The 13,931-nt window shown below is 46.3% G+C and overlaps 2 protein-coding genes and 1 non-coding gene across 3 annotated transcripts in view; 1 reads left to right on the top strand and 2 right to left on the bottom strand.

Annotated features, from left to right (window-relative positions):
- Positions 1-4,631: 4,631 nt before the first annotated feature.
- On the bottom strand, positions 4,632-4,730 carry LOC117873975. The gene has a single exon (XR_004644849.1). It is a non-coding gene; the product is annotated as a small nucleolar RNA U13 (small nucleolar RNA).
- Positions 4,731-5,640: 910 nt separating this feature from the next.
- Positions 5,641-11,984, top strand: TTI2 (TELO2 interacting protein 2). Its single transcript, XM_034761942.1, has 7 exons — positions 5,641-6,428; positions 7,376-7,562; positions 8,404-8,496; positions 9,257-9,444; positions 9,525-9,668; positions 11,167-11,329; positions 11,837-11,984. Exons 1-7 carry the CDS (start codon positions 5,761-5,763, stop codon positions 11,915-11,917), a joined length of 1,524 nt encoding a protein of 507 aa, XP_034617833.1. The 5' UTR covers positions 5,641-5,760; the 3' UTR covers positions 11,918-11,984.
- Positions 11,941-13,931, bottom strand: part of MAK16 (MAK16 homolog) — a 10,140-nt gene continuing 8,149 nt past the window's right edge. Inside the window, exons 8-10 of the mRNA XM_034761943.1 lie at positions 13,588-13,704; positions 12,797-12,853; positions 11,941-12,308 (exon numbers count right to left, since the gene is read on the bottom strand). Coding sequence (XP_034617834.1) covers positions 12,099-12,308; positions 12,797-12,853; positions 13,588-13,704 — 384 coding nt within the window. The 3' untranslated portion in view covers positions 11,941-12,098. The remainder of the gene's footprint in view (positions 12,309-12,796; positions 12,854-13,587; positions 13,705-13,931) is intronic.

Here is a 13,931-nt window from a genome sequence, read left to right as displayed (position 1 = left end):
TATGCTCTGCTATTTCACGTGCATTTGTGACCAGAGAGATATATCCTGTATTTCGATAGTCTTCCAAAAACTTCTTTTTAGCACCAACTTCTGCCTGCAATAAGTCAATTGACATCTGGTGACTGAATTCATTTGCTGGTTTTATTGACGTGAAATAGTATATCGTACCACGTGTACACAGTCAGAACAAAAGGCCACGTAGTAACATGGTCTAAAAGCGCACCGGCTTCTGTTGCTGTAATGCCATCTTTTCGAGCGCATATTCTCGCAAAGATGACAAAGCATTGCACAATTCTTCAAGGTGATAATGCAATGGCTTCACAGCATCAATTCTCGACTCCCAACAATTGTCCGATAACCCTTTAACAGATATTGGCATATGTTCTTGAAGTATATCCCAACGTGAAGGTGAAGAAGAAAAGATAATGTATATTCTGTTAATCAGACCGAAAAAAATCAACGGCATATTTCGATGACTTTGCCGCATCTGAGATCACAAGATTCCAAGTGTGAGCTCCACAAGGTACATACAAGGCACGGTCATTTATTTCTAGCATGCGGGCTTGAACTCCTTTATTCTTTCCTCTCATATTTGCGCCGTTATCATAAGCTTGGCCTCTCATGTCAGCAATGTCTATTCCTAAGTTGTTTGCCTTTTCAAGAAACACTTCCAATAAGCCCTCGCCAGTTGTATCATGAACATTAAGAAAACCAACAAACGCTTCACGAATATTGACACCATCTTCACCGTTGCATTCAACAAAGCGTAACACCACACACATCTGTTCTTCATGTGACCCGGCGGGAGTACAGTCCAAAATAACTGAATAGTATTTTGCTTTTTTAAGCTGCGCTATGTTGGCCTCTTGAATGTTACTGGCAACAAGTTGAATCAGCTCGTTTTGGATCTGTGGACTGAGGTCCTGAACATGTGTGTCTGCCTTCTTAATCCTCTGTAAAAGTTCGCTGAGGACAGTATCGTACTTTGCAAGCAATTCAAACAGTCCCAAAAAGTTGCCATTCGAAGGATTGCCGAGCTTTTCATTACTTCCTCGAAATGCCAAGTTTCTTTCGGACAAGAAAATAACGACATCAACCATGCGTTTGACAACATTTCTCCATAAATCTTTCTTTCAGAAAAGCCTGAAATTCGAGTTGGTCAATAGATGTACGGTTTACTACGCCTATCCGGAGGTCAAACCATTTCACCATACAGTCTTGATGACCTTTGCCTGTTTCATGCTGCTGAAGTCTTTTTTGACAGTGCTTTCCAAGCAGATGTTCCACGATGTAGCGGTATGTCGCCAGTGCCAAATAATTTACAATAAAAAATGGCATCTTTCTGAACTGAGTACATTAACCATGAACGTCTTATTTTCTCGCCATTTGCCATGGTTCGATATAAATGAGTACTTGTGAACTTCCGTCTTTCCTCGTAACTTTCATTCTGCTGCGGTGGGCCACATGCAACAATGTCACATACTTGCCTGTCCGATATTATAGATGGCCAATCTCCTGGATCATCAGTCAGTGATTCAAATACTTCTTTCCCGACAGCAGCTGCAATATCTGTCACAGTTTGTTTGGTAGAACAACTGGCTTCACCTTCGACCTCACTTGAAGCACTTCTGGATACTTCTGGATACGATTCGTTGCTGCTAGTGCTGTCCGTTTCATGTGCCTGTACCTGTACGTTAGATTGCAGCGCAAAATACATTGACAACTTTGGAATTTTCTCAAGTTCCTTCTCGGCATCTTTTGCTGCCTTTCGTTTACTAGCTCCGCTCTTATACGTTCTCTTAGACATCACAAAGCACGCTTCTGCATTGGAAACAAATCGTTTCAAACGATAAAAAATTAAACAACTAAATTAACATTTATCCGCCGACCGCCATTATGAATGCAAATGGACCCATTCAAAGAATGTGTCCAACTAAAATTTGAAACTGACCGACAGACAACTGCTGTAGCCAATAGCATTATGATATATCATCATAACTTCAGGGTTTTGTCAGTAAAACCGACATGGATTGTGCAATAGCGTCAATAAATGTCACTTATCTAGTTATACCTGACTTTTTTTTGCCACTTTTAGGGGCCCCCTTCCTTGCGGTCAATTGACCAAATCTAAAAAAGATTTTGGGTTTTCAGTTTGCAGAAATTTGAGATTGACTTTTTGTCCCAATTCAGCATAGGAAAATTTTTCAAAATATTAGATTCTCATGGAACAGGAAAATGGGTTCTTGCCCAGCCCTATTAACATCTACGTCACAGGTGAAACTCACTGCTGCATGATATTTAATAACTTAGGACGATCTAGACATCAATTGGACATTTATATGAATAAAAGCTCATTGGATATGATCGAGGTCTATAAAATCATGACTGGTGTAGAGAAAGTAAATAAGGAGGAGGTGTTTATTCCTTTTCAAAACACAAGAACTAGGGGTCACCAAATGAAAAATTAATAGGTAGTGGGTTTAAAACAAAAAAAAGGAAGTCTTTCTTCACACAACACAGTCAACCTGTGGAACTCTTTGCCAGAGGATGTTGTGAAGGCCAAGACTATAACAGGGTTCAAAAAAGAACTACATAAGTTCATGGAGGATAGGTCCATCAATGACTATTAGCCAGGATGGGCAGGGATGGTGTCCCTAGCCTCTGTTTGCCAGAAGCTGGGAATGGGCAACAGGGGATGGATCACTTGATTACCTATTCTGTTCATTCCCTCTGGGGCACCTTGCATCAGCCACTGTCAGAAGACAGGATACTGGGCTAGATGGACCTTTGGTCTGGTCGCTCTTATGTTCTTAAGCTGCAGTGACAGTGGGAGGGACAAAAATGCATGGGTTGTTAATCCTCATTCTTCAGACCACAAGGTGAAAACTCTCTTCTTCCTGATCCTTAGTGGTAAAGCACAACTATTTATTTCCAGCCCCACCAAAGGATGTTTAAGTCTTGCAATTCATGAGCTTGCATATGTCATCTGCTCATGACACACATAGACAAATATAGCCACAGCATGAGAAGAATGGAAGTGTACAGGGACATCTCACCTGCCATCCAGAGAGACACAATATCGTATTATTTCTCAGGTAGAACTGTTTCCCTGAGCCATGCAATTAAAGCCTGACACATGCTTCTCTAGCTTTGAGTCCCTAAGTGTTTCTTGGCCCCTTTCTCTCAGGCTAGTAAAATCAGAGTTTAGTGGCTGATGGATAAATTGCAGAGACATAACATCTGTGCCTCTATCCCAGCTCTTCCAGTAGCAGCTCTGTATTCCATCTTTGTTCTCTGGGAGCCTGTGTGACAGGAGAGAACAAGCGAGTCATGGGGCAGAGATCATTTAGTCCTTGATGTACAAAGCATTCCAAATACAACTCTGTAAATTTACTGTTGCGAGATATCTGGCAATTTTAAGAACATTCGTTTCATACATTCCCTACTGCCATCTGTCGGTTGCAATAGGAAAAGTCATTCAACATCAGAGACATGGAAGAAAGTCCGGTCAGCTCAGCAACGACGCCACTTCCTTGGGATTTCTCAGTTGCCTGGCACGGTCCCAAAAACCTATCCAGTAATTAGATACTATAGTATTCCTCCTTACATCATCCATCAATATCAAAGCATCTCTACTGAGGAAATTAAGTATTGTTATCTACACTTTACATAGGGGAAAACTTGGCTACAGAGAGGGAAAGTGACTTGCCCAGTCACAAGGCAAGAGCCAGCTGTGAGAACCAGCAATAGAAGCTACCAATCCAGAATCAGGGTAAAATTTTCAAAGTGCCTAAATCCCAATTTGCTAAAATAAGTCACCTTTGAAAATGAAATTTAGGCACTTTGAAATTTTACACTTGGTCTGGTAGAGTGCAGGCAGAATTCCTGAGTTCTATTCCCAACTCTGCAGCTGGCTTTTGAGACTTCGGCCAGGTCACGTCTCCTGTCTAACAGGTTCCTAATTAGCAAAGAAGAGTACATAGCCACTACGTAAAGTTTTGAAGTGAATAAGCAGAGACTGTGCTAATATATTATTTTCTGCTCTCATTTCAGAGGAAACAAAGGGGAATTCTGTAAATTAGATAAAAAGATTAAGAGGGTCTAGATAAAATAAGACTTCTTACCTCAAGGCATAACAAGAGTTATTGTCAGCCCTAGCCATAAAAATGACTTCTGCAAATCCAGGGCATGATTTTTAAAAAAGACTAGTCATTTTCTACCCAAATGTAGGCATCCTAAATACACTTTATTTCCCCCAAAGTGATAAGCACCCACCTTCTGAAAATCAGCCCCTTTAAAACACACCAAGCTAGGTACCCAAAATTAGGAATCACACTTGAAAATATTGTCCAAAAGCATTACCAGCTAAGAGTATTTCTAGAGTACCCAAGTAGCACCCTGGCCGCATACAGAGAAACAAAAACATATCAAAACCTTGCCTTTGTGTATTTTCCAAACCCAGCTGTATTCAGGGGGATTGATTTGTAGTCTACAAACATCCCCAAAAAGAAACAAAAAAAACACACCAAACACGTGCACGTAATCCCACGCCCTGTGGCTCACAATGTAGTTTCTTTATACTTCCTACAACAACTCCCATAACCCCGTAATGCTCGCATCCCCCAGGTTCCGGTCAGATGGGTACTGTGCCCCGTCGTAACAAAGAAGGACGGCACATCTCACACAGCCGTGTGCAAACCCCATTCATCACGCGTCAGAACCTGAAGGATCAACACGCTGCAGTCGCGCTCGGGGGGGCCATGCCACTCCACTGGCTTACTGCTCAGGGCGAGCGGAGCGCGCCCGCCCCCAGCCCGAGTTGCCCCTGGATTCCCCTTCGCCCCCAATGAGAGGCGATTTGCAGCCATGCCCCGCTCTAGCTGGCCCTTATTTCCCATCCGGGCCCCCGTGGAGCGGCAGGATCGGAGCCGGAGCCGCCATCTCATTACGCATGCTAATATATGCATACCCGCCTCCCCTCTACTCCGGCGAGCGCGGCTCGCTCTCCGCCTTTACGGCAGCGCGGTGCCCACGTGGAAGGGAGGAGGGGATTTGCGACGGCGCTGGGAAAGGCAGGAAGCGCGGCGTGGTTTCCGGCAGTTGGGGGAAAGGGGGTTTCCTGGGGAGCGCGCCCCCCCCCGGGCTGGAGGGTCGGGGAGTCTGGGCGCTTTGCACCCCGGCGGGAGCTGGGTCTCCCACTCACACCCCTGGGGGGCTGCACCAGGGGAGGGGACCCCTTGCCCTGAAGAAGGGGGGCATCTGGTACCCCCACCCTGCTGAAGGGAGATTGCACCTCCCCCTTCTCAGGAGGAGAGTCAGTGCCTGGGGGGGGGGGTTCTAGCTTCCCCCCCAAAGACGGGAGCCAGGACTGGTGATTATCTCCCCCCCCCCCGTAGCTTTTCTATACCCGGGGGGCACGAGGGCCCAGAGGGGCATTGGGGGTGGGGGAGTTCCCCCTCCCCCGCTGTTAAAGACATTTCCTGGGTGGGGTGCCAGGCTGACCTGGGCGAGTGGGGGTGCAGGGTTAGGGTCAGTGTAGGAGAGGGGGTGGGGTCAGAGCTTAAGGGTGGGGGTTACAGTTGGGGGGCAGTGTAAGTAGAGAGGGTGGAGCAGGGGGGTCAGTATAGGGAGAGGCAATTGGGGTCAGGGTGTGGGGATCCATCGGTGAGGGAGAGAGTGTGGGGGGTGGCTGTGGTCAGGATTTAGGATCAGTGTAGGAAGGGCAGTGGGCTGGGTGGGGGTGTCTCTGCAATCAGCACCATGGAGCTCAGCAGCCTGCTGAAGTCCCTGCAGCTGGAGAGCCCACCAGACAGGGGAGACCCCGAATGCCCAGCTGCCACTGCCCCCACAGCAGAGCAGGTTCTCTCCCAAATCTTGTTGCTTTTCTCAGCGGAGGGAGTCAGCAGCAGTGCCAAGGTAGGGATGGTCAGGGACCTGCGTGTGCTCTTCGAGGCTGCAGACTGCCAGTGGCTGTTTGGGGGCTGCCACCCCAATGTCACCCCCAAGTTGCTGGGGGACTTGGTGGCTGCGCTGTGCCACTATGCAGCACTGCCAAAGCAGGAGTCAGACACCGGGGGCCCAACCAGCAATGATGGCTTTTACACCACAGTGGCCGATAGAACAGCAGACGTTGGCTTGGTGTTTCTTAGCCTCCTGGCTAAAGTGGAGGGATCCAAGTCCCTGTGTGCCGTGGTGGTGAGGCAGGTCCTGCCTCATTGCCTAGGACTGATCTTCATCTTTGCTGCAACACACCACACAGAGAAGCCGTGGACCAGCCCGAGGTCTCAGTCAGTAGCACAGGAACTGCTGACCTTGCTGGTTCAGGTTGCAGGCTGTGGGTCAGTGGCTGAATTTCTCCAGGGAGGAAGCGAAGATGAGGAAGGGAGGTTTGCTGCTGTGATGAGACTCCTGAAGCCAGAGCTGACTAAGTAAGTAAGATCAATTGCCTGGGGGAGAGGGGGGGGGGTTGCTTGGTGAGGCTTGGCACTAGTGGGTCAAAGGACTGGAGATACTGGTGAGCATTGCAGTGAGGTGAGGGGCACTGCTGGACTGTGGTCAAGTTCTGAATCTAGTGAAACACTTGTGATTTCAGGAATAAATAGTTCACTGAACAAGCTCTACTGAGAAGATAGGGCAGGTAGCTGAGATCAGTGAGGGTACCTGGGTTGGGGAGAATCAATTAGCCAAACATTGGATCCCCCTAAAGTTGTATGCACGTTGCTGACTGCCCCTCTGGCCTGGTCATTGTTCAGCACGTTACTGAAATAAACAATGGGCCTCTTTGGGGCCTGTTCTTGCACTTGTTCTCCTTGAAGTTAATGGGAGCTGTGCAGTAAATCAGGGCCAGGGGGTTTCAGAGGTGTACCCCCAAAACTAAGGCACCCAAAACCAGTGGCTACAGAAACAGTGGGTCATGGGTAGCATAAAGATGCTAACTTTGTAATGTGGTAACACAGTTAAATAGAGAGAAGGGATAAGTATATTACTGTATAATGTTTCTCTAGTCTAAACAAAAGTCACTGTTGCAATGATTGATTATTGTTATGTCTCTGATATTTACAGAGCAACTTGTAAATAGCTAGAATAATAATAATAATAATTTGTGGTTACTTGTGAAAATGTTCCTGTTAATGTTTTATTTACTTGGAATCTACTTTCTGCTGCTAGTTGCCTTGTCACCTTTTTGCTGGTTAAAGTGTCAAAGACTTTTTACAGAGCAAGAAACTATTTAATTTAAAGGGAGAAAAGGTTTGCATATAAAAAAAAACAGAAGTCTGCCCTAATCACGGATTAGTCCTGATCTGTGACCTGAATCTTGTTGTGTGATGCTGCAGTGAAACCACTAGGGGCATGTTTGCTTTGTGCATTTTTCCAGAGAAACTTGGAAGCGCAACCCTGCCACAAAGCATGTGTTCTCCTGGACTCTGCGTCAAGTCACCCGGCCATGGCTTAGCCGTCACCTGGAGAGTGTCCTCCCACCGTCACTGCTCCTCTCGGATGACTACCAGGAGGAGAATAAAATCCTGGGCGTGTGCTGCCTGCATCATATCATTCTCAATGTGGTAAGGAAAGATCACTGCTGGAAGGAGGAGGGACCATGTTGCCATAGGTGAACATAAGGAGGAACTGTGGTCTAATGGTTAGAGCAGAGGACTCTTGAGTCAGGATTCCTGGCTCTGCTGTTAACTCTCAAGATGACACTGGACATGGCACACCATTTCTCGGCTTCATTTTTCTACAGTGTTCAAACTGCAGGAATAGTGGCAGCTGGAAAATATCCATGTCCATCTGTGTGTGACTCATAAAAAGGTGGATGCTAATCGGGGCTATTTATAAAATGCTGGGCAAATCTTGAAGTATTTCCACATATGTTCCCAATTACTTTAAAGTTAGTTTTGTGGGGGTTTTCCTGGCAGTGCTGCTGTGTGCTGTTTTGTAGTTTAAGCAGGAGCAGGAACTCAGTTTAATAATAATAATAACACTTTTGCTTTTCTCTATACTTTTCACCTAGTATCTCTTTATAGACACACATACCTTTACCATCTCCCCCTCCTGTCAGGTTGGTGACTATTCACCCATCTATAAAAGATGGTAAAAAAAACTTATGGCCACATGGTGAGTAATGGAAATAGAACTCAAGTGTCCTGTTTCCCAATTCCCTCTAAGCATTAACCAAACAGCACCCCTTGCTTGCTGTTCCTCTTTTGGAGGAGTATTTTAATAGCCCTGGTTTGTAAAGCACAGATGTGCTATTACATTCTCCCTGGACTGTGAAGTGTAGCACAGCTAGTTTCCTGTTCTCTTTGTAACAGAGCTGAGGTGATCAGCTTTGTACAGAACTGCTGAATATGCTGTATCTTCCATCGCCTTGAATCACACACACTTGTTTCTATGTTGTTGCAGCCAGCTGCTGATTTGAACCAGTTTAACAGGGCACAGGTTGTCTACCATGCACTGTACCATCACCTCTACGTACGGGAGGCACAGCTCATTCAGGTAAGCCACTGTGGTTTAGTCTAAACCATGATCAATCCTACTGGGATTTTAATTAATATAATGGATAGCTCAGAGGATTGGGATATAGAACCTCCATTTTCTAGGTCACCCTTTCTAATCTAGCCTTAGGTTACTACTATCTGACCATTGGTTAGTGGCCCCCATATGAAATGAATTTGGATCTCAGTTAGGTCTTAATGGACAGGGAAAAGGACCCCACCTCCTGGCCCCCCTGTTTGCAGTCTATGTGGAGAGGCCAAAGGCCATGAAAGAATGACATACATTCTGGTGCCCTAAGACGGTGATTCTCAACTAAGGGTACGTATACCCCTGGGGGTACACAAAGGTTTTCTTGGTGGGTACGTCAACTCATCTAGATATGTGCCTAGTTTTACAACAAGCCACATAAAGCGCACTAATGGAGTCAGTGCAAACTAAAATTTCATACAATGACTTATTTATAGTGCTCTATATACACTCTGCACTGACATGTACATACAGTATTTATATTCCAATCAATTTTTATAATTATATGGTAAAAATGAGAGAGCAATTTTTCAGTAACAGTGTGCTGTGCCACTTTTGTATTTTTGTCTGATTTTGAAAGCAAGTAGTTTTTAAGGGAAGTGAAAGTTGGGGGTACACAAGACAAATCAGACTCCTGAAAGGGGCACAATAGTCTGGAAAGGTTGAGAGCCACTGTCCTCAGACTACCGAAGAAGCTGTACAATGACTCCTTCCCTGCTTCTCATTGCATCAGGTGGTGCTGCTGTGCTTGCTGGACCTGCTGCAGGTTCTGGAGAGATCCCCACAGCGGCTGTCCCAGGAACCCAGAACCGCTACTCCCTGTCATGAGGTCCTGCAGCTAGTTCTGACTCACATGGAAGCAGAACACTGCCTCCCACTCCGGAGAGTGTATGCCAGGAACCTGCCTGCCTTTGTGAAGAGGTAAGAACTGTGCATTAGCCCTTTGGTGATTACTTATTGGCCCTGGTAACTTCCCTCCATGACTTTTCTTGTCTTGGCAGACTTGGCATCCTGATAGCACAGCACCTGAAGAGGCTGGAGCGGGTGATTGTGGGATACCTGGAGGTCTGTGAAAGTCCAGATGAAGCAACCAGATTGGGAATATTAGAGACACTGAAGTGCACCATACAGCATGCCTGGCCAAGGTACCTTTAGGAGAAATTTAAATTTTATTAGAGAATATTTAAGAAAAAATAAACGATACAGAAAATTTGAAGCGTTAGTTATTGGTCATTGGGGGTAACATACAGAGTATAGGGGTATGTTGGTGTTTTGGGGCTGGGCAGCACACATAGTATATACACACTGCAATGTCCCCAATGAGGGGTGGGTAACCGGTGGGCGGGATCAGGAGACAGTCGATAAACGGTGAGGGTCCACCACCCATACGGGAGGCAGGGACAGTCATGGGTATAAGCAAGCGGGCTGGGTAATGGGGATGGGGTGACCCTCACGTGGCGGGATTCAGCTAGGTTTGGTGGGTTTAGGGCTCAGGGGATAGGGTCCAGCAGGGGGTGTGTGTGGGTGCACGAGGTCTCCCTGGCTCACTCTTGGTATTGGCGGTGGCCGGTGATGTGCTCGATAGCTACAATAGGAAGCAAAACCGGAATGCTCTCACCCTTACTGAGCTACACGTGCCTGGGGATCTGAGGAAGACACCTTGGACTGAGTGAGAAATGGATTTCTAGTCTTGAGTTCTATGTCAACAGGACTCACTGCTATCACAGCACTGAAATCCCCTCTACAGCGATGCTAGTTGAGAAACAGTCCCACAGCTAGACCAGTCCTCATTTTGGCCTCACTTGACAACTGTGGAAGAATTACCACACACAGGAACGAAGGCTGCTTTTCCCACATGTAGATCTTAGGATGAATTAAGCAGCACTTTGATTACTTTAGTCCTATATATGCAATCTTTAATACTCAGTTTTCTTTGCATTCAGAGAATATTGACAGCCCCTGCCGTTTACATTAAAACGTGGGAGTTATTCAGCCTCATGGCCACAGTATTTGCCTGCATTTTAGGAGAGTTCAAATCACAAGGGTGGCTCTAGCCAGTAGGTTACTGTGCAGTGAGCCAGGCTGTGAATTGACAGCTCACCGGCTTGTTGTGTGGTAACATCCCATGTGGACACTGTTGCAGCACCATCCAAGTCCCAGAGTGCAGCTTGGCACACTTGAGTAAGCCAAGCCAAACTTCAGGGCTTTCACTGCGCTGTAGCGATGTGTATAGGGGATGTTACCACGCAATAGATTCAGACCCTGGCTAGCTGAATAAAGTGACTAATTGTGGGAAACTTAATAGAAGTGGGAGGGGGAACACACTGTATAAGCCCTGTGCTGTCAGGCAGTATTTCCTAGCCTTTGGGCTTTAAGGCAAATGCTAAACTACTCTTGCTGCTTTAAAAATGAGCCTCTTGCCCCCGCCTCTGAAGTGTTTTCTAACCTAGCATGTAGTTTAGGCTGCTGTCCTGATCACGACTGAGCCCAATTGCAGTCTAGAGCAATGCACAGTTGAATGGCAGACAGGCACTCTTTAGTAAGTCAGTCCTGCAGCGGTTAGGACATGCTTTCCCCTATTCTCCACTGTCCTAGAGACAGGCTCAGGAAGAGGTTCTTCAAAGTGTCTGTTTTCTATCACAGAATGGCATGCAGGCTCGCTGTGCTCCTCAAGGCCCTGCTGAGGATGATTTGGGATGTATCTACGGATGAAGGCCTGACACCACAGCCAGTGAAAACAGCCCTGCTCCATAGGGCCACAGAGTGCCTGATCCTGCTGGATCACTGCTCTCAGGGACAAGTGAAGGTGAGCCAAGGACTCCAAATCCCATTCTGTAAATCTGTTTCTTTAAAGGGAGAAAAAAAAAAGTACTGGTGACTTTTTAGGACAGAATATCACGTAGAAGGGCTCTGGGCATGTGGGGCTTTTTTTGGCTTTCCCTTAGCAAAGTCCTGGAGTCCATAGCAGCATCTGTAGTTAAGGGAGACAGCTAAACACACCACCCTTTTGAAATTGTAAGGCTCTCTGGGCTAGCATGTAACCATAAAGGTACATAGACAGACAGTCAGGTGTACTCTTCTCTAAGTGATGCAGAAGGTGGCTCAGGAGGTAACTTAGATACATACACAGGAAATTGTGGAGATATAAAAATGAACCATTGAAGTACAGGGACATTACCACCCCACAGTGCCTCAGTGTTTGCAGTACCCTTCTCCAGTTGCTGCAATGTAATTAAGGTGGGTAACAAGAGAGTAGTACCATATGAGGCCAAACAGCACTGAAAGTGAGGTGTTTGTGCTTTTCCCCTTTCAGATCCTGCTTGAAGGAATCTACCACAGCTGTGATGACTGTAGCCTTCGGGCATGCATCAGGCAAGTGCAAGAGAACACCTGAGACACAGCTACTAATAGCCAGAAGCTGCTTTTTTGTTTTTTTATTACATTAAAATATTTAAATTTCTGATTTTGCACCAGTCAAAATGCCCCCTGCTAAAGTCACACTGTCAGGTACTCCTCCAGCTATACAGTCCCACTGTCCAGCACACAGCTCAAGTTTATATCCTCCTTCGAAGGCGTCAAGTTGCTTTAGATTTGGATGCAGGTTCTGTTTCCTGTTCATACTCTATTTCAATGTAGGCTCGTTTTATCCTGGCTGGTCCTTTCACAGGAGTTTTGCCCTTGGATTTGGAGTGACAGGTTCTCTCCGCCATCTCTCTCTCCTCTTCCTCGCTGGAGGATTTGTCATCCTGCTCCTCCTCACTGCTTGTCGCCAGCTTATCCATGTCCTGGACAGGAAGGAAGACAGGAGGGTTAATACAGATACTGACTTGAAAGCGCTGTATCTTAACTAAGCCTCCGCTCCTCTGCAAATGCATTACTCCCATCATGTAGGTCCTGGCTCCCTGTTATCTATTCCATGCTGCCTTTGAAGGAAATAGAACAGATACACTGCACTCTGATATAACATGTGAATCCAATTGCTCAGGTGCTAATCCCATGAACACAGCTCTGACCACAGCCAGAGTGAAGGATGTTTGGGATTAAAAGGAGATAAACTGGGTAGTTGCAGGAGGACTGAAAATGGCAGGATGACCAGGGCTGCATTCCATTGATTTAATATCCGTTCATGCTCTAAGTTTAGCTATAACTTATCAGCCGGTTTAGTATAATCATCGAGCAAGATCAGGGTCAGAACTTTTGGTGTCTCTATCACTGCACATACATTACACCCCTTGCCAGTTGATGGGTAGCTGAATCAGGCTGTTTCACATACCTCAAAGTCACTGAGGTCGCTCTCATCTACCTCTACAAACTCCCGCTTGTCAGCATCCTGTAAGAGATCAGGTCAGAAATTGAGCATCGAGATTGGATACACCACGCGAGAACTGGAGGGTGGGGGAATATCACTGGAGGACAGATATGCGCAACCCACTCGAATACTGGGAATCAGGTCCTAGACCATCTTTTACACAGGAGCCTGTAGCCCTGTCCCCCATTTGCTACATACAGTTTTGAATCTTCTAAGTGATGAACTAATAGCAATACGCTCTCCTCACCACACAGTATTCACTAAGAGCAAATTCCAGAAGTGAGTGATGCATTTGCCTGGTGTTTCCGCTGAGCAAGGAACTTTACTAACTGCAGCAGTGGCATACAGCAGGCTGCCTTCTGCAAGCAACAGTGGTATCTCTACGATCTGACAATTTTCTGGACTAAATCCCCCAATTATTGGCACTGATTCTTAAGTAAGGGATTTTAACACTTGTAGCAGGTTACAGACAGTCAAGTTATCTGCAAAGGGTTTTGGGGTTGGAGGAAGTGACTAGGAACAAAGCTACAAGCCAGACTCCCATTGTACTTGGCAAACAATAGGAGAGAGGAGAATGGAGACGTGAGTGAATATTAATATGCAGTTGTCTCCTTATACACCCCTCTTCTGCAAAAGTCATACAACCCCATGTGCGTGTGTGTATATATATATATATATATATAAAAAAATGGGTCCAGCACTACCACAGTCATGGTTTAACTGCCCCACTCTGATAAAAATTTTAAAACTATTACCTCCTCTTCATCCTCTTCCTCCTTCTCCTCCGTGTCAGACTCCGCTTCGCTCTCTGCATCCTGCTGTTCCAGAGCCTTGTCAAAGGCATGTATGGGGAAGTTATAGATATCTCCGTACTGAAAGGAAAACAAGCACCTGCTTTAAATCATACCAGGAAGATAGTTCAGCTAGGAACTGACTCCTCTTGGCTATAGTTCACACCATGCTGGGGGCTAAGAACACAGGTTATACCAGGGGTCGGCAACGTACGGCACGCGTGCCAAACACAGCACGCGAGCCAATTTTGAGGGGCATGCTGCCTGCCCGGTGAGAGGAGGAGGAAGGGCGGAAGGGCCGGAAAGCG

This window comes from Trachemys scripta, chromosome 2 (genome assembly GCF_013100865.1).
Source record: "Trachemys scripta elegans isolate TJP31775 chromosome 2, CAS_Tse_1.0, whole genome shotgun sequence".
NCBI classification, from domain to species: domain Eukaryota; kingdom Metazoa; phylum Chordata; order Testudines; family Emydidae; genus Trachemys; species Trachemys scripta.
The sequence above is the reverse complement of the archived record's forward strand: the minus strand, read 5'-3'. Positions and strand labels throughout refer to the sequence as shown.